Source organism: Microcaecilia unicolor, chromosome 5, assembly GCF_901765095.1.
Source record: "Microcaecilia unicolor chromosome 5, aMicUni1.1, whole genome shotgun sequence".
NCBI classification, from domain to species: Eukaryota; Metazoa; Chordata; class Amphibia; order Gymnophiona; family Siphonopidae; genus Microcaecilia; species Microcaecilia unicolor.
The window spans coordinates 8,927,326-8,952,368 of NC_044035.1; the positions used below are offsets into that span (position 1 = coordinate 8,927,326).

At 46.9% G+C, this 25,043-nt stretch overlaps 1 protein-coding gene across 1 annotated transcript in view; it reads left to right on the forward strand.

Moving 5' to 3' along the window:
- Positions 1-1,104: 1,104 nt before the first annotated feature.
- Positions 1,105-25,043, forward strand: part of LOC115471039 (shootin-1-like) — a 162,012-nt gene continuing 138,073 nt past the window's right edge. Inside the window, exon 1 of the mRNA XM_030204707.1 lies at positions 1,105-1,288. Within this exon, the coding sequence (XP_030060567.1) occupies positions 1,231-1,288 (58 nt within the window). The 5' untranslated portion in view covers positions 1,105-1,230. The remainder of the gene's footprint in view (positions 1,289-25,043) is intronic.

Consider the following 25,043-nt stretch of genomic DNA (forward strand, 5'->3'; position numbering starts at 1 on the left):
CTGCCTGCCCCCTGCTCTTCTTTCTTCTTGCTCCTCTTGTGCACACTGACGCTCAGCGGTCCCCGGCGCAGCCGCGTTTGCTGCCAGCCCCAGCTCAGCGGTCTCCGGCACAGCCGCGTTCGCTGCCTGCCCCCTAATCTTCTTTCTTCTTGCTCCTCTTGTGCACACTGATGCTCAGCGGTCTCCGGCACAGCCGCGTTTGCTGCCTGCCCCCTGCTCTTCTTTCTTCTTGCTCCTCTTGTGCACACTGACGCTCAGCGGTCTCCGGCACAGCCGCGTTCGCTGCCTGCCCCCTAATCTTCTTTCTTCTTGCTCCTCTTGTGCACACTGACGCTCAGCGGTCTCCGGCGCAGCCGCGTTTGCTGCCAGCCCCAGCTCAGCGGTCTCCGGCACAGCCGCGTTCGCTGCCTGCCCCCTAATCTTCTTTCTTCTTGCTCCTCTTGTGCACACTGACGCTCAGCGGTCTCCGGCGCAGCCGCGTTTGCTGCCAGCCCCAGCTCAGCGGTCTCCGGCACAGCCGCGTTCGCTGCCTGCCCCCTAATCTTCTTTCTTTTTACCCCTCCTGTGCATGCTGACACTGGGTCAGCGTGCACAGGAGGAGTAAAAGGAAAGAAGAACAGGGGGCAGGCAGCGAACGCGGCTGTGCCGGAGACTGGCGCTGAAGGATTCGGCTAGCGAGGGTTGGGGACCCCGCCAGCAAAGGTATTTGTTTGTGAGGGGGCGAGGCGGTGGGTGGGCAAGGAGGCGAGGTGAGGTAGTGGGTAGGGGGGGGCAGGGCGGCACTCAAAATGTGCCCCAAACCTTGGGCTGTGGCCCCCTCCCACCGTGAGGTCTGGCTACGCCCCAAATGTTTAATCGTTGAGACTGTGGTGATAGTTGCAGAAAGCTGGGTTTGGGCTCTGCACCGCACGGTCCTTCTCAGCAGCAGTTTTTTTACTACCTGCTGCGCTGATTCTTCCAGCACTGCGAAAACCGCACCCTCAGGCGCGCGCGCGCGCTCCGGGAGTCAGGTACTGCTGGTGTCCAGGGGGCGGCGCGCGCGCCTCTAGGCATAGGTGCGGCAGCAGTCGTGTAACGCGCTCGCGCGCCCTACCCGGCCGTCTCGTGCTCCTTTGCCAGCGCGCGTGCCGAGCCCACTTCCGGGGTAGAAGGAACCGGCTTTCCCGGATCTTCTTGTCTTCAGTCCGGCGATCCTGGAACGTTTTCCCGTTCCTCCCCCTCCCCCCAGACATGGACAGTTCGGAGGACGAGAAGCAAATGGAGCTGATGGCGAGCTTGAAGGAACAAGGTAAGGAGCAGCAGCAGGAGTGAGGTGCAGTCACGCCCAGGTGCTGCTAGACACAATGGATGGCCGGACGGTGTCCGGAGTCCCGGGGACCAGCTGGCTCCATGCACTGTGGCCACAAAGGGTGGGACTGTGCACGTGCCCAGCTTGCACCCCAGAACAGCTCATGGACATGTCTGAGCAGGTGCATGATTGCCATCCCGTCCTGGACACGGCTTTTGCATGTGCATGTCAAGACACATGTGCAGTCAGTGTGGAAGAAGAAAATAACCACGTGTGCTAGCAAAGATCCGGGGTGTAGGAATATCTGGGACGAAGGGAAGGACGGTCAGTGTCTTTTATGCCAGCACAATGAAATGGAATAGGGTTGACATCTTCATCCTCTAACTGTGTCAGTGTTCACGTCTTGTTTCCTGGCAACTAAATACCTCAACAGGTGACACACACACACACTTAAATCTGTTGTTTGTACTCTGTGACCACAAAGGATACAAAACAAAGTATCATGTCTAGAGAAAACACACTTAGGATTTGTGATTATATTAACACTCCCCTTGCATTGAAGTTTATGTAATTTCTGCTTTTACTATGCTGGGTAGGAACCTTGTCAGACCAAAGATCATCAAGCCAAGCATCCAGTCTCTGACATGACCACTTGGAAGGACTCAACTGATCCAAAGGGGGAGACTCATTCTCCGCTGCTCTCAAGAGATAGGAGAGATCATCCTCATGTCAGTCTAGCTAGCAATAATTATTAAACCTGATCTGCAGACCTTTAAACCTAGCTCTTTTGCAATAGATTCCATGGTTGTGTCTAGACTGGAACAAAAATACTTTATCAATTTGTTTTACTTCTGTCACCACTAAGCTTCATGGATGTCTCCTAAGTTCCTAATACTGTTTGAGCAGGTGTTAACTACCCTGTTTCCCCAAAAGTAAGACATCCCCTGAAAATAAGACCTAGTAGAGGTTTTCCTGAATTGGTAGATATAAGGCCTCCCCCGAAAGTAAGACCTAGCAAATTTTTGTTTGAAAGCAGGGCTGCCGAGAGCCAGAGAAGGCCGCCCCCGGGCCGCCCCCCTACCCGAGGTCGCTGGGCCCCCCCCCCTCCGTCGCTCCTGGAACTAACCTTAAACGCCTTCTTTCACCTTCGCAGCAAGCAGCAGCAGGGCAGATCTCACCTTCCTTCCATGCCCCGCCCTCGCGGATGTTACGTCAGGCAAGGGTGGGACACGGAAGGAAGGAGTGGCCTGCCCTGCTGCTGCTTGCTGCGAAGGTGAAAGGAGGCATTTAAGGTTAGTTCCAGGAGCGACGGAGGGCGGGCGGGCCAACCCCGATGCTTCCCTGAAAAATAAGACAGCCCCTGAAAATAAGACCTAGCGCATTTTGGGGGGCAAAAATTAATATAAGACAGTGTCTTATTTTCGGGGAAACACGGTAACTGTTCTGCATTACTGTGTTTGTAAATTCCTGAAATCTTGTTAGCAATGTATTAATGTCCTCGGGATTTGGGGGGTCTTCATCTCAGTCAGAGCCAGCTTTAGCTTGGGGACCCCTCGCTGTGAACTCCCCACCCCTCCTCTGCTTGGATGACTCATCTGTTGTGGTTAAAAGGCTTCACTAAGGGATCCACTGACTTCCGCTCTCTTCAGAAGTTGGCACACGTATGAACATAGGCAGTGCAGGTACTGGGAATCCCGTGACAGCTTTGCTAGCCAGTTAGCAGAAACTGGCTCTAGGAATAGAAATCCCCAAATAGTGAACCATTGTGTGGATCAAGAATTTCAGCTCTTTAAGAGTTACCTGGTGGCGGCAAGGTAATGAAATCGGAAGCACATTATGGTTATTTCTTTAATATGCATCTCAGTATTTCTTTCAGGAATCAGAGCTACAAGTTCTTATATACAAGTCAACAATCAAACAGATGTTCAGGCCACTGCCCCCATACTGTGCTTGAATTAAAACACTCTCCTACATAGTAACATAGTAGATGACGGCAGAAAAAGACCTGCACGGTCCATCTAGTCTGCCTAAGACAAACTCATATGTGTATACCTTATCTTGAATTTGTACCTGTCCTTTTCAGGGCACAGACCGTATAAGTCTGCCCAGCAGTATTTCCCGCCTCCCAACCACCAGTCCCGCCTCCCATCACCGGCTCTGGTACAGACTGTATAAGTCTGCCCTCCCCTATCCTCGCCCTCCCAACCACCACCCCCTCTTCCCCCCACCTGCTCCGCCACCCAATTTCAGCTAAGCTTCTGAGGATCCATTCCTTCTGCACAGGATTCCTCTATGCTTATCCCACGCATGTTTGAACTCCGTTACCGTTTTCATCTCCACCACCTCCCGCGGGAGGGCATTCCAAGCGTCCACCACCCTCTCCGTGAAAAAATACTTCCTGACATCTTTCCTGAGTCTGCCCCTCCTATCCAAATTGTATTCAAACAAGGAAGTAGTATTTATTGCAGAGATTTCATGCCATATACAGTCTCTGTTCCAGTGGTAGCCTGACGTCAGTATAAGTAGTTTAGACTTTTATGTTGTTCTAGTTGTGGAGTTATTAGATGGTGCCAGATTACAGGGACGGGCTACTGGTAACCTTACTAATGGTCTTCAGCAGGTTAAAGCTTACTTTTCTTAAGAACATAAGAATAGCTATACTGGAGCAGACCAATGGTCCATCTAGCCCAGTATCATAGTAAATGACGACAGATAAAGACCTGTACGGTCCATCCAGTCTGCCCAACAAGATAAACTCATTTTACATGGTATGCGATACTTTATACCTGAGGAGCTTAGCCGAGATTGGGTGGCAGAGCTGGAGGCGGAGATAGTGCTGGGCAGACTTATACGGTCTGTGCCAGAGCCGGTGGCGGGAGGCGGGGCTGGTGGTTGGGAGGCGGGGATAGTGCTGGGCAGACTTATACTGTCTGTGCCAGAGCCGGTGGCGGGAGGCGGGACTGGTAGTTGGGAGGCGGGGATAGTGCTGGGCAGACTTATACTGTCTGTGCCAGAGCCGGTGGCGGGAGGCGGGGCTGGTGGTTGGGAGGCGGGGATAGTGCTGGGCAGACTTATACAGTCTGTGCCCTGAAGTGCACAGGTACAAATCAAAGTAGGGTATACACAAAAAGTAGCACATATGAGTTTATCTTGTTGGGCAGACTGGATGGACCATGCAGGTCTTTTTCTGCCATCATTTACTATGTTACTATCAGTTTGATTTGTCCTTGCCATTCTCAGGGTACAGACCGTAGAAGTCTGCCCAGCACTCTGTTTCCACTAAAAGTTCTGAAGCTAATGTCGAAGCCCCTTAAAACTTCCAGCAGCAGCCAGTCCTGGCAGAATCCCAAAGAGTAGTAGGATTCCATGCTACCAATCCCAGGGACAGCAGTGGCTTTCCCCATGTCTGTCTCAATAGCAGGCTATGGACTTCCTCCAGAAACGTTTTTAAACCCAGCTACATTAACTCAGTGGCATAGCCAGTATGGGGCCTGGGCCCCCGTAGATTTGCCCCTGGACCCCCCCTGCCGACCACCGTCTCGACCCCCCCTCCTGCCGCCAACCCGCCGTCGCCTACCTTTGCTGGCGGGGGACCCCAACCCCCGCCAGCCGAGCCGATGTCCTCCTCTTCCCAATCCCGCGCAAGGCTTCGTTCTAGTGCAACGTGCAGGACGTCAGACTCACAGAAACAGAACGAAGCCTTGCGCCGGAAGAAGAGGACCTCGCTGGCTGATCTGCAAGGCTTCGTTCTGTTTCTGTGAGTCTGACGTTAACGTGTAGGATGTCAGACTAGAATGAAGCCTTGCGCAGGATTGGGAAGAAGAGGACCTCGGCTCGGCTGGTGGGGGTTGCGGTCCCCCGCCAGCAAAGGTAGGTGACGGTGGGTTGGCGGTGGGGGGGGGAGTCGGCGGCGCCGGGGGGGGGGGGGGGCTAAAATGTGCCCCATCACCTCGGGCTCTGGACCCCGCTCCCGCCAAAGTCTGGCTACGCCCCTGGTAAAAGGACCCCTGAGCGTCCCCTAATCTCAGTACTTTTTGAAAGAGTAACCAGTCGATTCATGTTTACGTGTTCTACACCTACAAAATCTTGAGTGAAGTTCCTGGTGTGCGTTGAGAATGGATTTAACCAGCTATGATTTAGCGCCAGCCTTTTTAAGCGGTAGTTCAAGGTAAATTATTTCTAGGTATAGTAGGTCGTTTCCTGCCATATAGAACCAGCTGAGTCTGTTCTTTTATTATCTAGAGCTATTTGATAACCCCATTCTTGATGTAAAGTGATTGATGCTGACTGCACCAGAGTTCACGTTATTAAGACACCCTTCATGTTGGCGGACACAAAGCTCATTTTTAAAAGAGAAAAAAGGATCAAAAGTGGCATTTGGACGTTTTTCAAAACTTGGATTTGTGACATTTTTCTCTGCAGTGCGTGCAAATCACAAAGGGGCATGTTGGGGCGGGATCTGAACATTCACGAAACGTGGAACATTTTTCTGCCATAATGGAACAAAGCAAAAACGTCCAGGGCTAAAAGTTTGATGTTTTGGTCTAGTCCTGTTTTAGTCATGCCTAAGACACAAAGAGGTTCCCTAAATAATCAGATGACCACCGGAGGGATTGAGGCATGACCCTCTTCCTTACTCCCCCAGTGGTCACTGACCCCCCCTTTCCATCCCCCAAAGCAGGGCCGCCGAGAGACTGAGCCGGGGCAAGGCTGCCCCACCCCAAGGATTGCCGCCACCCCCCACCTCCCCTCCCCCCAATCGCTATTGCTGTTGCCTCCCTCTCCCCCAGGCCGCCGGCGCCGCAGTCCCATCTCCACCTTCCTACCCTTAGCTCCCTTCTGTCTGCCATCTGACCACCTTCATTTAAAAAAACCCCTCAAAATCGGCAGCGCATTGCCTTGTGTGTGAAATTGGCAGATCACCGGGGGCGGGCCTTCCCTCACTGTGTCCCGCCCTCCTCTGATGTAACTTCCTATTTCCGCGAGGGCGGGACACAGTGAGGGAAGGTCCGCCCCAGGCTATCTGCCAATTTCACACAGAAGGCGCTGTGCTGCTGATTTCAAGATTTTTTTTTGTTTTTTGAAATGAACGTGGTTGGATGACAGACAGAAGGGAGCTAAGGGTAGGTAGGTGGAGACTGGGTACTGTGGTGCTGGTGGCCTGGGAGCAGGAGAGGGCGAGAGACCCCGGCGCCGGGCCCTCCTTGGGAGTCCTGGACCCGGGGAATTTTGCTCCCCACTCTCAGCGGCCCAGCCCCAAAGATGTGAAACAGTACATACCAGCCCCTATGACAGCTTCATATGTTATGACCAGTCCTGCTAGAGCAGCAAGCAGGTGCCTGGAACAGTCTAGTGGTCGGTGCAGTGGATTGCAGAGAAGGGGACCCAGGCCTGCATCCCACTCTTGGTGGAATGTGTGAGCCCTCCAAAACTCACCAAAAACCTACTGTACCCAAATGTATACCACTGCAGTAGCCATTATGCCAGAAGGTATCACCTATATGTAGGTACAGTAGATTTTTGATGGGTTTCGGAGGTTGCCCCATACAATATAAGGGGACAATGGTGTGATGTGTACCTGGGACCTTTTATGCTTGCCCTGGGGTTTGTAGTATGGAGTGTTGCCACAATTTGGGTTTCTGCCAGGTACTTTTGACCTGTCTTGGCCACTGTTTGAAAAACAGGATACTGGGCTAGATGGACCACTGGTCTGACCCAGTATGGCTACTATTGTGTTCTTATCCCAATGGCTTGTTTTGGTATGTTTTTCCCTTGGACTTTTTTTTTTTTTAATGATCCTAAAAGATAGATGCATTGAGCATAAAAACATCTAGCAAATGCCTATTTTCCAAACAAAAAGTTGGACATTTTTCTGGTTTGAAAATGGCCTCGTTTGCTACTGAATTTTTGGACATTTTTCCCAAAATGTCCAAAATCGGATTTAGACATCGAATCAAAAATGCCCCTCCATGTCTGTCTTTGTCAAACAGTGGGATTTTGCTTCTAGAATTGTTCCAACCTGAAGGTTGAGAGTGATCTTTGTTGTTGGATAGTTCTTCAAGGCCCTTTCGTGCTTTTGGAACTGGAATCTCCAGTGGCAGACATCCAGATGTGTCTGGGAACCATTCTAGGGGCTAATGGGCCAATGATCAGAAGTAAACGCAGGCGCTAGAGGCTGTTACTAGAGCCTGCGTTTGCTACAGCCCCATGATCAGAGCCCCTGCGCTCGCAGACTCTGAACGCAAGTAGCGTGCAAATGCATGAAAAATGGGGCTAAACTTATTCATCCCCAATGATCAGCAACCAGCGTGCCAAAGATTGGCACTCTGGCTGCGGTAAACTTTACGCCAGCTCGGAGCTAGAGTTAGGGTTTGCATACCATTGGGGAGGAATAGTGAGCCCTGTCCAGCATGCATTTGCATTCTAGCAGGCCCCCGTTCCCCCCAATGCAGCAGCCCCCTGCAGGAACCTTCACCCGACCAATGACCCCCCCCCCAGCGACAGGGGGCTGGAGGTGCAGTGGACCTCCGGGTCCCCCGACCGCCCCTGACATGCTCAGGGGGGGCTGGAGATCCAGTGGGTCTCCAGCCCCCACAGTCCCCCAGCATTCCTGAGATGTTCCTGGGTCCCAGTGGGCTGCGGTCAATCCCCCTCACCCACCTGGTGGTCTAGCTGCCCTTCCCCACCCCCTACCTTAGGTTGGAGAAGGGAGGTGGCCTCCCTCCTCTTCCATCAGCGCCGCCTGCAAAATGGCAGCACCCAGCCCTGCCCAGTGCATCCATTTTTCAGGCAGCACCAATGGAACAGGAGGGAGGCCACCTCCTTCCTCCAACAAGGTAGGGGGGTGGGGGGATTGACCGCGGCCCAGTGGGCCACCAGGGACATCTCAGGAATGTTGGGGGTTAGGGGGGGCTGGAGACCCACTGAATCTCCAGACTCCCCTGAACCTGTGTCTGGGGGGGGGGGGGGTCAGGGGGACCGGAGGTCCACTGGACCTCCAGCTCCCATTTTGCCTGGCTCGGGGCGGGGGTAGTTGGGGTCTGGTGGTTCATGGACCTCCAGCCCCTGTGTTTGACAGGTCTGGGCTTTTGACAGAAGTGCGGGAGGATCAGGCACAATCCTCCCGCACTTCTACCCCATGATCAGAGAGCATTGCATCCTTAAATTTGCATGCAATGCTCTCTGATCATAGGCGCGGTAAAGCCCCGCGCTGTTTGGAACAATGCGGGGCTTTTGATAATCTGCCCTTAAGTGCTATTAACTCCCATCTTCACAGCCTCCGTCTCTAGCATAGGAACAAATACTTGTTTCCTGCATTTCAGAGTACTGCGGGGAGGGTATGGGACAAAGCAGGTGATGGTTATTCCCCAGTGCGAACTGGAACTACTGGAGGTGATCCCTTTTTTAAAGGAAAGTTAAACACCAGTGAGCTAAATCTATGAGCGATTTTCAGGTATCGAGGCTATTAAAGTAGGTCTGAGGTTGTTGGAGGAAAAGCTCTGTATCCCGTGATCTACAGACGAGTCTACACCCCAGTATCTGTATAAATTAGCAAACACCCTTGTTTTCTGATTAGTCTGTGTGTGTCCCCCCCCCCCCCCCCCCCCCCCCGCATCCACCCATTTACACTGTAGTCTATTAGGATAGTGAAAAAAGGAAAACTCATACTATGGGTTTTTTTTTTTTAATCTGACACTTTAACTCCTTAGTCAGAAACTTCCTCATAGATATTTCTGGAATGAAAACAGGACTGCGTTAAAGAATGCATCTGAGCCCCATGCTGGGAATGCCTGCTTTGTTTTTCTTTGTATATTCCATATTTTGGGTTTCTGCAGCTATGACCAGAAGCACCTGTTAAAAGTCCAAAGCATTATAACAGGATTTTTGTAAAGCTAATAAAGACATTATAGTTTGGTATAGAACTGTTATATTAGCTCTTATTTAGCACTTTAGGGTTCAATACGTGAAATGCACCTATCCATATAGTAGCAGCTGCTGTACGGATCCACTGGATGGTGCCAGGGCGGAGTGATGGAGTTCTGCCTGACTACCACTAGTTGGCGAGGTTCAGCCACTATCTGACTAGCAATGCAGATTGTTAGGCCTGCAAAAAAGGTTCCCTCAGCCTAAACTATACAGCTATATGGATGGTGGCTGAATTTCTCTGCTGTCCTTATTTATTCAGCACCACCCACGATCTGGACAGCGGCGATGAATATAAGGAATGGATTTAAAAGCTGTGGTCAGTGTTTGAAAACATGCTGACTGCTGCATGTGAATATTACTACTACTACTACTTATCATTTCTATAGCGCTACCGGACGTACGCAGCGCTTCACACTTGAACATGGAGAGACAGTCCCTGCTCGATAGAGCTTACAATCTAATTATGACAGACAGGACAAGTAAGGGATAAGGGTTAGGACAGACAGGACATATCAGGGATAGGGGACAGTTGAAGGTTTAGGGGTTAAAAGCAGCATTGACCTGTTAAAGAGTTCATGGGGACAGTATTTGTTGGCTGTAACTGAGGTCCTGATGATCAGAAGCCCCCACGCTGTTCCAAACAACATTCTAAAAACAGTGTGGGGCTATAATGCCTCTATGATCAAAGCTAGCTATCTGTCTACCCCACCCTCCCACTCCTTTCCCACGGGGGGGGGAGGGGGGGGGAGCTACCTCTCCATAGTAGTAGTAGTTGGAGGAGGGAGAAAATAGCACTCCCTCCCTCCTCTTCGGGTGCCTTCTCAAAATAATTTGCATCTCACCCTTCCTGGTGCATCCTGGGATGCGCTGGGCGAGGTTTAACCCTTATATGGAAGTTAAGCCCCACCCAGCGTATCCCAGGATGCACCAGGCAGGGCAGGACATCGCTATTTTGAGAAGGTGCCTGAAGAGGAGGGAGGGAGTGCTATTTCCTCCCTCCTGCAACTACTACTACGGAGAGTAGGCCGCTGGGGGGAGGGAGGGAGGATGGGTTAGCTAGATAGACAGCGGTCCCACTGAACCACCAGGATTTTTGTGTTTTGGGGGTGAGAAGCCTGGAGGTTCACTGGACTTCCAGGTCTTGTGTTTTGGGGGGGGGGGGGGGGGCGGGCTTATGTTTGACATGTCCGGGAGAAATTCCCGGACCTGTCAAACCTCTTCAGTGGGTCTCCCCCATTTGTCCCTCACTGGCAAACCCTAACACCAGCTCCAAGCTGGCGTAGAGTTTGCAGAGGGAACTGCGCCCTTATTTGGTGTGCTGCCTGCTGATCATGAGGGAGGAATGTGGGAGACCCTTGTTTGCATGCATTTGCATACATTTAGTGTTCAGGGCCGACGAGCATGTTCTTATATGCACTCGATGGCTCTGATCATTGGGCGGGGAGCAAATGCAGGCTCTACTATGGTGCTGTTGGCCTCTAGCACCTGCGTTTGCTTCTGATCATTGGACTTCTGTCCGGGGGGTGGAGTTTCAAAATGGCGGCACACTAACCCCGTGGCATATCTCCTTTAGTGAACGCTGCGAGTTAAAAAGATTTTCCTGTTTTCCAATATGCCTCACACAAAACGTAAAGGACTGGTAAGAACTGCTGCCCCTTCAGTTCGAACCTCCTCTCCATCGCAGCGAACTATTGAGAGCTTTGTCATGAGGACCCCAGACTTAGAAACCGGAGGACGCCCTGCTGTCTCTTCAGTAGGAGAACTGAGAGATTTAGGGCTGGACGTTTCCGCCGCCTCCTCCTACTGGATCACCATCTCAGCTAGCGATTCCTCCGTCGGGAAGCGATGTAGGAGGTATCCTTGAAAGGGGCGCTGAGCAGATGAGTTTCAGCAGAGGATTGGGTTCTTCGAGCCCACTTAACCAACTTAAGGTGCCACTAGTGAAGCCGACAACGGTTACCTTAGAGAGCATCTGGGAGGCGTTACAACAACTCGACACCAAATTGACCAGCACAACAGAGGAAATTGCTTCGTTAGTAAGTACTGTTGATTTATTTTCTAAATCGTTAGAAGCCATAAAAAAAGATTCTTACAATCAAACCAATGAAATAAAGGAAGAGGTAAAGAAATTACAAGAATTTTCAACTTTATCTATTAAGGACAAGAATTGGACGCACAGGAAAATAGAACAAATTGAAAATTATAATCGCAGATTGAATTTGCGGTGCCGGAAAGAATATTTGAAGCGGGGGAGTCGGAGAAACTAAACAAATTCTCTGTAACCTTGGAGGATGTAATGGGTCAGTTCAGCAAGCTGAAGAGTAGTAAATCACCGGGACCTGATGGTATTCATCCCAGAGTATTAATAGAACTAAAAAATGAACTTGCGGAGCTACTGTTAGAAATATGCAATCTGTCCCTAAAATCGAGTGTAGTACCGGAAGACTGGAGGGTAGCCAATGTTACTCCGATTTTTAAGAAGGGTTCCAGAGGAGATCCGGGAAATTATAGACCGGTGAGTCTGACGTCGGTGCCGGGCAAGATGGTGGAGGCTATTATTAAGAATAAAATTGCAGAGCATATACAAAAACATGGACTGATGAGACAAAGTCAGCACGGATTTAGTGAAGGGAAGTCTTGCCTCACCAATCTAATGCATTTTTTTGAGGGGGTAAGCAAACATGTGGACAATGGGGAGCCGGTTGATATTGTATATCTGGATTTTCAGAAGGCGTTTGACAAAGTGCCGCACGAAAGACTCCTGAAGAAATTGCAGAGTCATGGAATCGGAGGTAGGGTATTATTATGGATTAAGAACTGGTTGAAAGATAGGAAGCAGAGAGTAGGATTGCGTGGCCAGTATTCTCAGTGGAGGAGGGTAGTTAGTGGGGTCCCGCAGGGGTCTGTGCTGGGTCCGTTGCTTTTTAATGTATTTATAAATGACCTAGAGATGGAATAACTAGTGAGGTAATTAAATTCGCCGATGACACAAAATTATTCAGGGTCGTCAAGTCGCAGGAGGAATGTGAACGATTACAGGAGGACCTTGCGAGACTGGGAGAATGGGCGTGCAAGTGGCAGATGAAGTTCAATGTTGACAAGTGCAAAGTGATGCATGTGGGTAAGAGGAACCCGAATTATAGCTACGTCTTGCAAGGTTCCGCGTTAGGAGTTACGGATCAAGAAAGGGATCTGGGTGTCGTCGTCGATGATACGCTGAAACCTTCTGCTCAGTGTGCTGCTGCGGCTAGGAAAGCGAATAGAATGTTGGGTGTTATTAGGAAGGGTATGGAGTCCAGGTGTGCGGATGTTATAATGCCGTTGTATCGCTCCATGGTGCGACCGCACCTGGAGTATTGTGTTCAGTACTGGTCTCCATATCTCAAAAAAGATATAGTAGAATTGGAAAAGGTACAGCGAAGGGCGACGAAAATGATAGTGGGGATGGGACGACTTTCCTATGAAGAGAGGCTGAGAAGGCTAGGGCTTTTCAGCTTGGAGAAGAGACGGCTGAGGGGAGATATGATAGAAGTGTATAAAATAATGAGTGGAATGGATCGGGTGGATGTGAAGCGACTGTTCACGCTATCCAAAAATACTAGGACTAGAGGGCATGAGTTGAAGCTACAGTGTGGTAAATTTAAAACGAAACGGAGAAAATTTTTCTTCACCCAACGTGTAATTAGACTCTGGAATTCGTTGCCGGAGAACGTGGTACGGGCGGTTAGCTTGACGGAGTTTAAAAAGGGGTTAGATAGATTCCTAAAGGACAAGTCCATAGACCGCTATTAAATGGACTTGGAAAAATTCCGCATTTTTAGGTATAACTTGTCTGGAATGTTTTTACGTTTGGGGAGCGTGCCAGGTGCCCTTGACCTGGATTGGCCACTGTCGGTGACAGGATGCTGGGCTAGATGGACCTTTGGTCTTTCCCAGTATGGCACTACTTATGTACTTATGTACTTAATTTTCCTGTGTTTATGGGGGTTTCCCCTCTAGACGCCTTTAAGAAATATCTAATAGAAAACTTAAAGTATTCTTCAGAACATATTCCTCCAGTTAATCGAGTATATTATATAATGAATAAAAAAAAATCGGATGAAGCTTTAAACATGGAACAACAGACTGAAAAAGAAAAAAATCAAGAACAATTGAACTTAACGGATATTCTAGAATCTTCCTCATTTGAAATTTTGGAACGTAAGACTTTAATAGCCTCTTTCATTTTTGAACAAGATTTAGAAGCGATTAAGCGATTATACTTTAGAAATTCTCAACTTCAGTTTTATGGCGAAAAGATTTGGATTTATATGGACGTTACAAAGCAAACGCAAGATAGAAGACGATTTTTCTTGACTTTAAGGAAAGAGGTTTTGGCTATAGGAGCCTCATTTCATCTTAATTACCCCTGTAAATGTGTGGTAAAATATATTGGGCTCAAATATATATTTTTTGATCCAGAACACTTAAAGACCTTTATAAATGATAAGAAGCTGAGATCAAATTGATGTCCAGATTGAGAATATGAATAATTAGTCTGTGTGGGTGCAAAGCATTTCTTTGATTTCATACCTAATTTATCTCCTGAAGAATGTTTATACTCCTCCCTCACTTTTTAAGGTCTAAAGAAGACTAGTACTACAATATTCTTTGTTATAATTTTTCTTTTACATATATTTAATTTTCCTTAAGTATTTAATGGGTTATTGTAATATATAGAAATATTTAAGTCTGATTTTCTCTTCAAGTGTAATACTTGTAATTATATTGTAAAGCATAAATAAAAATTTAAAAAAACAAACAAACAAACAAACGACTTCTGTACCGCTGATACCTTTAGGTTCTTAGTGGTTTACAATAATTAAAAAGCCAAGATAATCTCTTGGGAAGCAAAAAACAGAGGAGCCCTTTTAGTAAAGGGATGGTGCTTGGCAACAGGCTTGCGGCACCGCCAGTCCACGACTACCGCAGGAGCCCGACGGTCGTTCCCACCCCCAGCGCGTGACATTTCTGGCGCTACAAAAATATTTTCTATTTTTTTGTAGCGCCGGTGCTTACCGGGCGGTTATCACCCTTCAGTGGGTGGTGGTAAGTGCTCCCCTCCCCCCCACCAATGGCCACGCGGTAAGGGGGCCTCAGCGAGCATCAAAAACGTGCGCTGACGCTAGTGCAGGCCCCCTTTTACCGCAGCTTATTAAAAGGACCCCAGAGAATCTTATTCAAGAGCTAATTTTAACAAACTTCTTAAAAAGCTGAGTTTTTACCTATTTCTTGAATAAGAAAAAAGATAACTGAGCAGCAAAACAATTAATTAAAATCACTCCAAGACCTCAGTGCTTGAAGTTCAAGAAGTCTATCAAACATTTTAAATCGTTTTACTCCCTTAATAGATGGAGGGATGAAAAGTGAATTGTGAAATGATCTTCTTTCCCTATTATTGGAAATAAATTCCATATGATCCATTATATAAGTTGGGCATTCATCATGCAGGATCTTATATAGAAAGCAATAGAATTTGAACACAATCCTCACCTCTGTACGCAACCAGTGCAATTCAACAAAATATGAAGAAATTTTATCCGACTTCTGTAGTGAAAAACAAATAAGTACATAAGTAATGCCACACTGGGAAAAGACCAAGGGTCCATCGAGCCCAGCATCCTGTCCACGACAGGGGCCAATCCAGGCCAAGGGCACCTGGCGAGTTTCTCAAACGTACAAACATTCTATACATGTTATTCCTGGAATTGTGGATTTTTCCCAAGTCCATTTAGTAGTGGTTTATGGACTTGTTCTTTAGGAAACCGTCTAACCCCTTTTAAAACTCTGCTAAGCTAACCGCCTTCACCACGTTATCCGGCAACGAATTCCAGAGTTTAATTATGCATTGGGTGAAGAAAACGCATTGCTGTGTTCTGGACTGTTTGCAATCACTGGATAACTTGTCTAGGCTCACACAAATAGATAACATTACAATAGTCCAACTTGGACAAAAGCAATGCCTGTACCGATAATCCAAACTGCTCAAATTCAAAATACTTTCTTATGCTGCTTAAATGCTTCAAAATTTAAGCAGCATATGCCTGGAATAGACTTCCTGAGCCGCTATGTCAAGCTCCATCTCTGGCCGTCTTCAAATCTAAGCTAAAAGCCCACCTTTTTGATGCTGCTTTTAACTCCTAACCCTTATTCACTTGTTCAGAACCCTCACTTTAATATTCCCTTGTTTGTCCTGTTTGTCTGTCCTAATTAGATTGTAAGCTCTGTTGAGCAGGGACTGTCTCTTCATGTTCAAGTGTACAGCGCTGCATACGTCTAGTAGCGCTAGAGAAATGATAAGTAGTAGTAGTAGTAGTAGTGTTTGAGATTCCAGAATCTTGCTACTGTTGGGATTCTGCGCGGAATCTTGCTACTCTTTGGGATTCCGGAATCTTGCTACTCTTTGTCCTTATGCCTTATTTGTCCTGTTTGTCCTGATTAGATTGTAAGCTCTGTCGAGCAGGGACTGTCTCTTCATGTTCAAGTGTACAGCGCTGCATACGTCTAGTAGCGCTAGAGAAATGATAAGTAGTAGTAGTGTTTGAGATTCCAGAATCTTGCTACTGTTGGGATTCTGCGCGGAATCTTGCTACTCTTTGGGATTCCGGAATCTTGCTACTGTTGGGATTCTGAGCAGAATCTTGCTACTCTTTGGGATTCCGGAATCTTGCTACTCTTTGTCCTTATGCCTTATTTGTCCTGTTTGTCCTGATTAGATTGTAAGCTCTGTCGAGCAGGGACTGTCTCTTCATGTTCAAGTGTACAGCGCTGCATACGTCTAGTAGCGCTAGAGAAATGATAAGTAGTAGTAGTAGTAGTAGTAATAGTAGTGTTTGGGATTCCAGAATCTTGCTACTGTTGGGATTCTGCGCGGAATCTTGCTACTCTTTGGGATTCCGGAATCTTGCTACTGTTGGGATTCTGAGCAGAATCTTGCTACTCTTTGGGATTCCGGAATCTTGCTACTCTTTGTCCTTATGCCTTATTTGTCCTGTTTGTCCTGATTAGATTGTAAGCTCTGTCGAGCAGGGACTGTCTCTTCATGTTCAAGTGTACAGCGCTGCATACATCTAGTAGCGCTAGAGAAATGATAAGTAGTAGTAGTAGTAATAGTAGTGTTTGGGATTCCAGAATCTTGCTACTGTTGGGATTCTGCGCGGAATCTTGCTACTCTTTGGGATTCCGGAATCTTGCTACTGTTGGGATTCTGAGCAGAATCTTGCTACTCTTTGGGATTCCGGAATCTTGCTACTCTTTGTCCTTATGCCTTATTTGTCCTGATTAGATTGTAAGCTCTGTCGAGCAAGGACTGTCTCTTCATGTTCAAGTGTACAGCGCTGCATACGTCTAGTAGCGCTAGAGAAATGATAAGTAGTAGTAGTAGTAGTAGTGTTTGAGATTCCAGAATCTTGCTACTGTTGGGATTCTGCGCGGAATCTTGCTACTCTTTGGGATTCCGGAATCTTGCTACTCTTTGTCCTTATGCCTTATTTGTCCTGTTTGTCCTGATTAGATTGTAAGCTCTGTCGAGCAGGGACTGTCTCTTCATGTTCAAGTGTACAGCGCTGCATACGTCTAGTAGTGCTAGAGAAATGATAAGTAGTAGTAGTAGTGTTTGAGATTCCAGAATCTTGCTACTGTTGGAATTCTGCGCGGAATCTTGCTACTCTTTGGGATTCCGGAATCTTGCTACTGTTGGGATTCTGAGCAGAATCTTGCTACTCTTTGGGATTCGGGAATCTTGCTACTCTTTGTCCTTATGCCTTATTTGTCCTGTTTGTCCTGATTAGATTGTAAGCTCTGTCGAGCAGGGACTGTCTCTTCATGTTCAAGTGTACAGCGCTGCATACGTCTAGTAGCGCTAGAGAAATGATAAGTAGTAGTAGTAGTAGTAATAGTAGTGTTTGGGATTCCAGAATCTTGCTACTGTTGGGATTCTGCGCGGAATCTTGCTACTCTTTGGGATTCCGGAATCTTGCTACTGTTGGGATTCTGAGCAGAATCTTGCTACTCTTTGGGATTCCAGAATCTTGCTACTCTTTGTCCTTATGCCTTATTTGTCCTGTTTGTCCTGATTAGATTGTAAGCTCTGTCGAGCAGGGACTGTCTCTTCATGTTCAAGTGTACAGCGCTGCATACGTCTAGTAGCGCTAGAGAAATGATAAGTAGTAGTAGTAGTAGTAGTGTTTGAGATTCCAGAATCTTGCTACTGTTGGAATTCTGCGCGGAATCTTGCTACTCTTTGGGATTCCGGAATCTTGCTACTGTTGGGATTCTGAGCAGAATCTTGCTACTCTTTGGGATTCCGGAATCTTGCTACTCTTTGTCCTTATGCCTTATTTGTCCTGTTTGTCCTGATTAGATTGTAAGCTCTGTCGAGCAGGGACTGTCTCTTCATGTTCAAGTGTACAGCGCTGCATACGTCTAGTAGCGCTAGAGAAATGATAAGTAGTAGTAGTAGTAGTAATAGTAGTGTTTGGGATTCCAGAATCTTGCTACTGTTGGGATTCTGCGCGGAATCTTGCTACTCTTTGGGATTCCGGAATCTTGCTACTGTTGGGATTCTGAGCAGAATCTTGCTACTCTTTGGGATTCCGGAATCTTGCTACTTTTTGTCCTTATGCCTTATTTGTCCTGATTAGATTGTAAGCTCTGTCGAGCAAGGACTGTCTCTTCATGTTCAAGTGTACAGCGCTGCGTACGTCTAGTAGCGCTAGAGAAATGATAAGTAGTAGTAGTAAAAGAAAGGAAGAGCTCTTAATCAGAGCATTGAGTTGAGGGCTAAAGTCTGGGCAACATAAACCCCGGTGTCTTTATAAGAGAAAAAAGTGAATATCTAGTTTTTCACCATTATTTGGTCCACTGAAGGGTCCGGATTGTTTGGTCTTAATGGTGTTTAACTTGAGTCAAAAGTGTAACATTCAGGACCTAATCAATGTTACACATCTTTGAACAATTTGTAGATAAGTAAATCGGAATTAACAGTGTAATATCATCGGTATCACTGTAAGTGATATAATTCTCTCTGGTGAGTTCCATATCCAAAGAATGTAAAAAGATATTAAACAATGTAGGCGACAAAGGAAAACCTTGCAGGAGTGGAGGAGTAGCCTAGTGGTTAGTGCAGCGGACTTTGATCCTGGGGAACTGGGTTCAATTCCCAGTGCAGCTCCTTGTGACTCTGGGCAAGTCACTTAATCTTCCATTGCCCCAGGTACAAATAAGTACCTGTGTAAACAACTTTCAATGCAAAAAAAAATATCCCATTCTCTTTCCCTCCACAAGGATTCCTCCAAACTATTCTATAACTTTCCATTATGTTTTACTTTATATGACCTAGAAACCTTTTTAAAAAATCAGCGTTAGATTGGCCATTCTCCGCTCTTCCGGTACCATGCTTGATTTTAAAGATAAATTACATATTAAAAACAATTGTTCCGCAAGTTCATTTTTCAGTTCTATCACTACTCTGGGATGAATACCATCCAGTCCAGGAGATTTGCTACTCTTCAATTTGTCAAATTGCGCCGTTACGTCCTCTAGGTTTATAGAGATTTCATTCAGTGTCTCTGACTCGTCAGCCGTGAATACCATTTCTGGCACAGGTATCTCTCCCAAATCTTCCTCGGTGAAGACCGAAGCAAAGAATTCATTTAAACTCTCCGCTATATCTTTGTCTTCCCTGATTACCCCTTTTACCCCTCGGTCATCAAGTGGTCCAACTGATTCTTTTGCTGGGTTCTTGGTTTTAATACACCTAAAAAAATGTTTACTATATGTTTTTGCTTCCAACGCAATCTTTTTTTTTTTTTTTTCAAAATTCCTGTTTGCCTTCCTTATGCTGTTTCTTATTGTTTTCAGTTGGTTCCTTCTGTTTTCTGAAGGATTTTCATTTAGTTCTAATAGCTTCCTTCACCTCACTCTTTAACCATGCCGGCTGTCGTTTGGTCTTCTTTCCTCCTTTTTTAATACATGGAATATATTTGGCCAAGGCTTCCAGGATGGTATTTTTGAATAGCATCCAGACCTGATGTAAATTTTTGACCTTCGCAGCTGCTCCTCTAAGTTTTTTTTTCACCGTTCTTCTCATTTTATCATAGGCTCCTTTTTGAAAGTTAAATACTAACGTATTGAATTTCCTGTGTGTACTTACTCCAAAGCCAATATCAAATCTGATCATATTAAGATCACTGTTTTCAAGCTGCCCCAGCACCATTACCTCCTGCACCAGATCATGCAGTCCACTAAGGACTAGGTCTAGAATTGTTCCTTCTCTTGTTGGCTCCTGCACCATCTGCTCCATAAAGCAGTCCTTGATTTCGTCAAGGAATTTTTCTTCCCTGGCATGCCCTGATGTTATATTTACAGATTGAAATTCCATGTGTAAAGGGGAAAAGGATAGTGATAGGAGTGTACTACCTGGCCAGGATGAACAGATGGATGTACAAATGTAACAAATAAATAAATAAAATAACATTTCTACATCTATCTGTTCATCCTGGCCAGGTGGACGGTAGTACACTCCTATCACTATCCTTTTCCCCTTTATACATGGAATTTCAGTCCATAGGGATTTCAAAATGTTTTGTTTCCTGTAGAATTTTCAATCTATACAATGCTATCCCTCCACCAATTCGATCTACCTTATCACTACGATATAATTTGTACCCCGGTATGACAGCGTCCCACTGGTTATCCTCCTTCCACCAGGTCTCAGAGATGCCTATTATATCTAATTTTTCATTTAGTGCAATATATTCTAACTCTCCCATTTCATTATGCTTCTGTCATTCGCATATAGACATTTCAAACTGTGAGCCTTGTTTACTAAGCAGCATTACAGGCGTGTTAACATTTTTAAAGCGCATTAACCATGTTCGTGTGTGTGCTGTGTAGACATGCTAAAAACACTAATACACCTTGGTAAACAGGGCCATATGCTTGTCCTTCCTATTTACGTCTTGCTCAGTAGTTGACAGTGTTAATTTGCAATCTTTTGTCTGATTCTCATTTAACGACACTTGATCTACTATGATCTCTTTTGCAACGTCGCTATTGGGATACCCTATCTTCCCTGTTTTGGTGATATCTTTGAAAGATTTTTGTTCCGAACCATACGTTTTTGAACGACTGTCTTCCAGGCGAGATTTACGCCATCTCATTTCCAGTTTCTGTCATTCGCGTTTAAGGATCCGATGTTCTGGGGAAAACCAAGGTGAGCGTTTGTGTGTGGAGCATAAGACCTTTTCCAGTGGTGCCGTTCTCTCTAAGGTCTTGGCTAAGTGTGTATTTCAAATGTCAACCTGTTCTGACACTGTAGTTGTCCTTTCATCCACATGTGAGTGGTCCAAGACCTCTAGGAAATTCTCAACAGTCAGCTATTTTTTTTTCTCTGACCTCCTTCGAAACTCTGGGAGGTGCCATTTGTTTCAGATGGTCAGGTTGGGAAAATTTAATTAGAAAATAGTCTGACCATGATAGGGATGTTATTTCAATACAATTCGAAACAAGGCGTGTTTAGCCACTCCTATCCTAGCTGAGATAATATTAAACCATCTCCGACTTCATATGCAACTTTCTTTAAATTACTCACCTTACTTTCTAACTGTTCTTACTCTCTTACCTCTCTGTATGTTCCATCTTTGCATTACCCTTCACTATCAATTAAAATGTTCTATTACGTATTGTCTTGATATTGTAAGTAGTATACTATGCCATACTTTTATTGTTATTTGAATATTTTTACTGCTGTAATTGCCTATTGCCCATGTTTTATCTATTCGTACTGAATACTGCCTTGAGTGAATTCCTTCAAAAAGGCGGAAAGTAAATCATAATAAATAAATAAATACTGTTATCCCAGAACTCTGGGATGTCAACCCTTTATAGAATACCAGGTCTAGTATGTGACCCCTTTCGTGGGTTGGAGAATTGATCACCTAGTGCTGTCATTGTGTCACCTAGTGCTATTGTGGAGGGGCATAATCGAAAGGGACGCCCGAGTTTTGATGAGGACGTCTTCGCAAAATGTCCCGATGCAGAGGCGGGGGAACCCGTATTATCAAAAAAAAGGTGGACGTCCATCTTTCATTTTGATAATAAGGTCGGGGACGCCCAAATCTGGAAATTTAGGTCGTCCTTAGACTTCGTCGTTTCTGATTTTCAGTGATAATGGAAACTGAGGACGCCCATCTCAGAAAAAAACAAATCCAAGCCCTTTGGTCATGGGAGGAGCCAGCATTCATAGTGCGTTGGCCCCCCTCACATGCCAGGACACCAACCAGGCACCCTAGGGGGCACTGTAGTGGACTTCAGAAATTGCTTCCAGGTGCATAGCTCCCTTACCATGTGTGCTGAGCCTCCCAACACCCCCCCCCCCCCAAAACCCACTACCCACAACTGTACACCACTACCATAGCCCTTATGGGTGAAGGGGGGGCACCTAGATGTGGGTACAGTGGGTTTCTGGTGGGGTTTGGAGGGCTCACATTTACCACCACAAGTGTAACAGGTACGGGGTGGATGGGCCTGGTTCTGCCTGTCTGCTGCGATGGACCCGAGTATGACATTTGAGGCTGGCAAAAAATATTTTGAAAAAAATTTTTGAGGGTGGGAGGGGGTTAGTGACCACTGGGGGAGTAAGGGGAGGTCATCTGGTCAGTTCGGGCACCTTTTCGTGGCTTGGCTGTAAGAAAAAAAGGACAAAGTCGTCCAGTGCTCATCAGGGACACCCTTTTTTTCAATTATGGGTTGAGGACACCCATGTGTTAGGCACGCCCAAGACCCGCCTTCGCTACGCCTCCGGAAAGCAGTTGGGGACGCCCAAAATCAGCTTTTGATTATGCCGATTTGGGCGACCCTGAGAGAAGGACGCCCATCTCCCCATTTGTGTCGAAAGATGGGCGTCCTTCTCTTTCAAAAATAAGCCTGATTGTGTCCAGAAATTACCAACCTAGGGTTATTCAGGGTCACTTGAGTAATCAAGTCTAGGAGTTCTTGCACAGATAACGTGTTGTTACGAGGTGCCCGGTATACCATGAGCAGACAGATTGGTTTCTCCTCTTTAAGCTGGATTAAAACAGATTCTGATTTATGTAGCTGGAGGATGGAGATTCTGTGTAGTTTGACTGTATCCCAAATCAAGCCTGCTACCCCTCCACTCCGTCTTCCTGGTGTTAGTTGATGTTGGATGTTGAAACCTCTTGGGCATAGTTCAGCCAGTTGTAAAACCCCCACTTTCATCTAGCCAGGTTTCACTTATTCCTAGAATGTCAAGATGCTGTTCATGTATGACATCATGGATCACTGAGGCGTCCTCAGCCAGGCTTACCTCAGTCAGGTCACGATTATGGAACTGTGGTTTCAGCGTCAGATGCTGGGGATTCAACTCTTCTCTCCTTGGGCCTCTTTAACCTCAGCCTGGCCGTGCTGTGATGTCATAATGCCTCATTCCACCAATAAGAGCCAACCTCATCAGTGATGTCACAATGGCTTGATTGTCCTATGCTTGGCTTGCTTTTATTACATACTAGTAAAAAAGGCCCGTTTCTGGAACGAATGAAACGGACGCTAGCAAGGTTTTCCTGGGAGTGTGTATGTTTGAGAGAGAGAGCCAGAGTGAATGTGCGGGTGTGTGACAGAGGGAGACTGTCTGTGTGACAGTGTGTGTGTGAGAATGAGAGTGTGTGACAGGGCCCCCTCCCTGTTCCTAATGCCCCTCACCCCGTTCCCTCCCCTCCTTTTCCTCCTCCTTCCCACACTTTGGGTTCCTTAAGGCTTTCAAAAGTCTATGTACCCCCGTGGCCCTAACGCCCAGTATCCGGATACCCCACTGTTTTCCTCCTCACCCCAAGATGTAATACTTTGACGTCCTTAATTGTTTTAAAAAAGTGTCCTATCTATCCTGTGTACAAATGCCCGGCATTCAGATTGTGTGCCTCTCGTAAATTTTCATTTCTTTCATTCATTCAGAACTTGCCCCCCCCCCCCCCCCCCCCCCCCCCCCACCCTGAACACTTTCGGTTCCTTCAGTCTTTTAAAACTCTCCTATCAATCCTGTGTCCTAATGGCCAGCACTCAGATTGTTTTGCTTTGCCAAATTGTCTGTCACTGATGTCACTGAGGTCAGTGCGTGCCTGCCTAGCAGACCACTTCCGGCAGGCATGGTCCCAAGCACATCCTGTTGGAGGTGAGAATTATTATATAGGATAGCAGCGATTTTGACTTTAGAGACGTTTCTTTTTCATTAATTAAAGAGGGAAGCCCACGTTGATAACTTCCCTCTAAGTGCAGTTACATGGCAGTATTCTATAACCTACGTGCGCACTTTTGCATGCAAGAATATTGAACTAGAGTGCTAGTGCGTGCTAATTCCCACCTTAAACATTTAACACATATTAGAAAACTAGTAAGAGGCCCGTTTCAGAGCAAATGAAACGGGCGCTAGCAAGGTTTTCATCGCCAACACCCCCCCTCCTCCCTCCCTCCCTGGCCAACCCCTTCGTTGTTCTGCCATTGCTCCGCCCCCAACGTCATGACGTTTGACGTGAGGGCGGGGCCGGGAGCGATTTTGGTGGCTTCACCAGTGTCCCCAGAACATTGAGGGTGAGTTTTATTATAGTAGGCCCTAATAGTGTTATTGAAGTCCTTTTGTTAATGTTATTTCTAGGGGTGGGCAATTAATGCATTAATAACCCTATTGATGCATTAATATTTTAACTCGTTAAAAGCATTTTAACGCTAGCTGATTTTTTTTTAACACCATGCAGGAAGTCTTGCGGTTTCAAGTCCTTCGAGACTTCCCCAACTTCCTGCATGGAGTGGCTTATGTAGCTGCAGAGTCCGGCTGTTCAGGGGAAGAAAAAGGACTTTGAGGCAGCCTGAAAGAAGGGAAAATCTAGAGCCCGAGTAGTTGAGGTAAATGGGGCGGGGGTGTCTTAAAAGTTCTGGTGGGGGGCATGAATCTGGGTGAAGGTTGGAGAGGGGGCATAAGAGAATCTGGATGAAGGCTGGTGTAGGAGGCATGAGAGAATTTGGGAGAAGGCTGGGGAGGGGGCATGAGAGAGATGATTGTGTTCAATAAGAGACAGCCAGTAGGAAAGGGCGAGAGAAATGGCCAAAAACGTCATGCGTGATTAATAGCAATTAAAAAATTGAATCACTGCTCACCCTTAGTTATTTCCATTCTTTCTATATCAGAACTGCTGAGCTTTCCACGATTTTCGTCGTGAAGAGGTGCGAGTCCATTCTCTCACTGGTGGAAGGGTCCTGTAGTTGCATTATTGGCAAATGCTTTGCCGATTATGTCCCATCCAGTTTCTCTGTCTTAACATTAAAGCAGCAATTGAGTGATATGAGTCTGCTTTTGGGTCCTACACTTAGGGTAAAATGACGATTTCCCTGTGTTGCTGTTTGGGTTGTTAAGGCTGGATGACCAGACTGTGATGTTTTAAGAACTCGATGGGAGGGGGGTCCAGAGCCCAAAGTGAGGGGGCACATTTTAGCCGCCCCCCTGCCGATGACCCTCTCACCCCCCCCCCTCCCGCCGCCAACCCTCCCCCACCTACCTTTGCTGGCGGGGGACCCCAATCCCCACCAGCCAAGGTCCTCTTCTTCCGGCGCGGCTTCGTTCTGTTTCTGGGAGTCTGACGTCCTGCATGTACAACGTGCAGGACGTCAGACTCGGAAACCGAACGAAGCCTTGCGCCATAAGAAGAGGACCTCGGCTGGCGGGGGTTGGGGTCCCCCACCAGCAAAGGTAGCCCACGGCAGGGAGGAGGGTTGGAGGTGG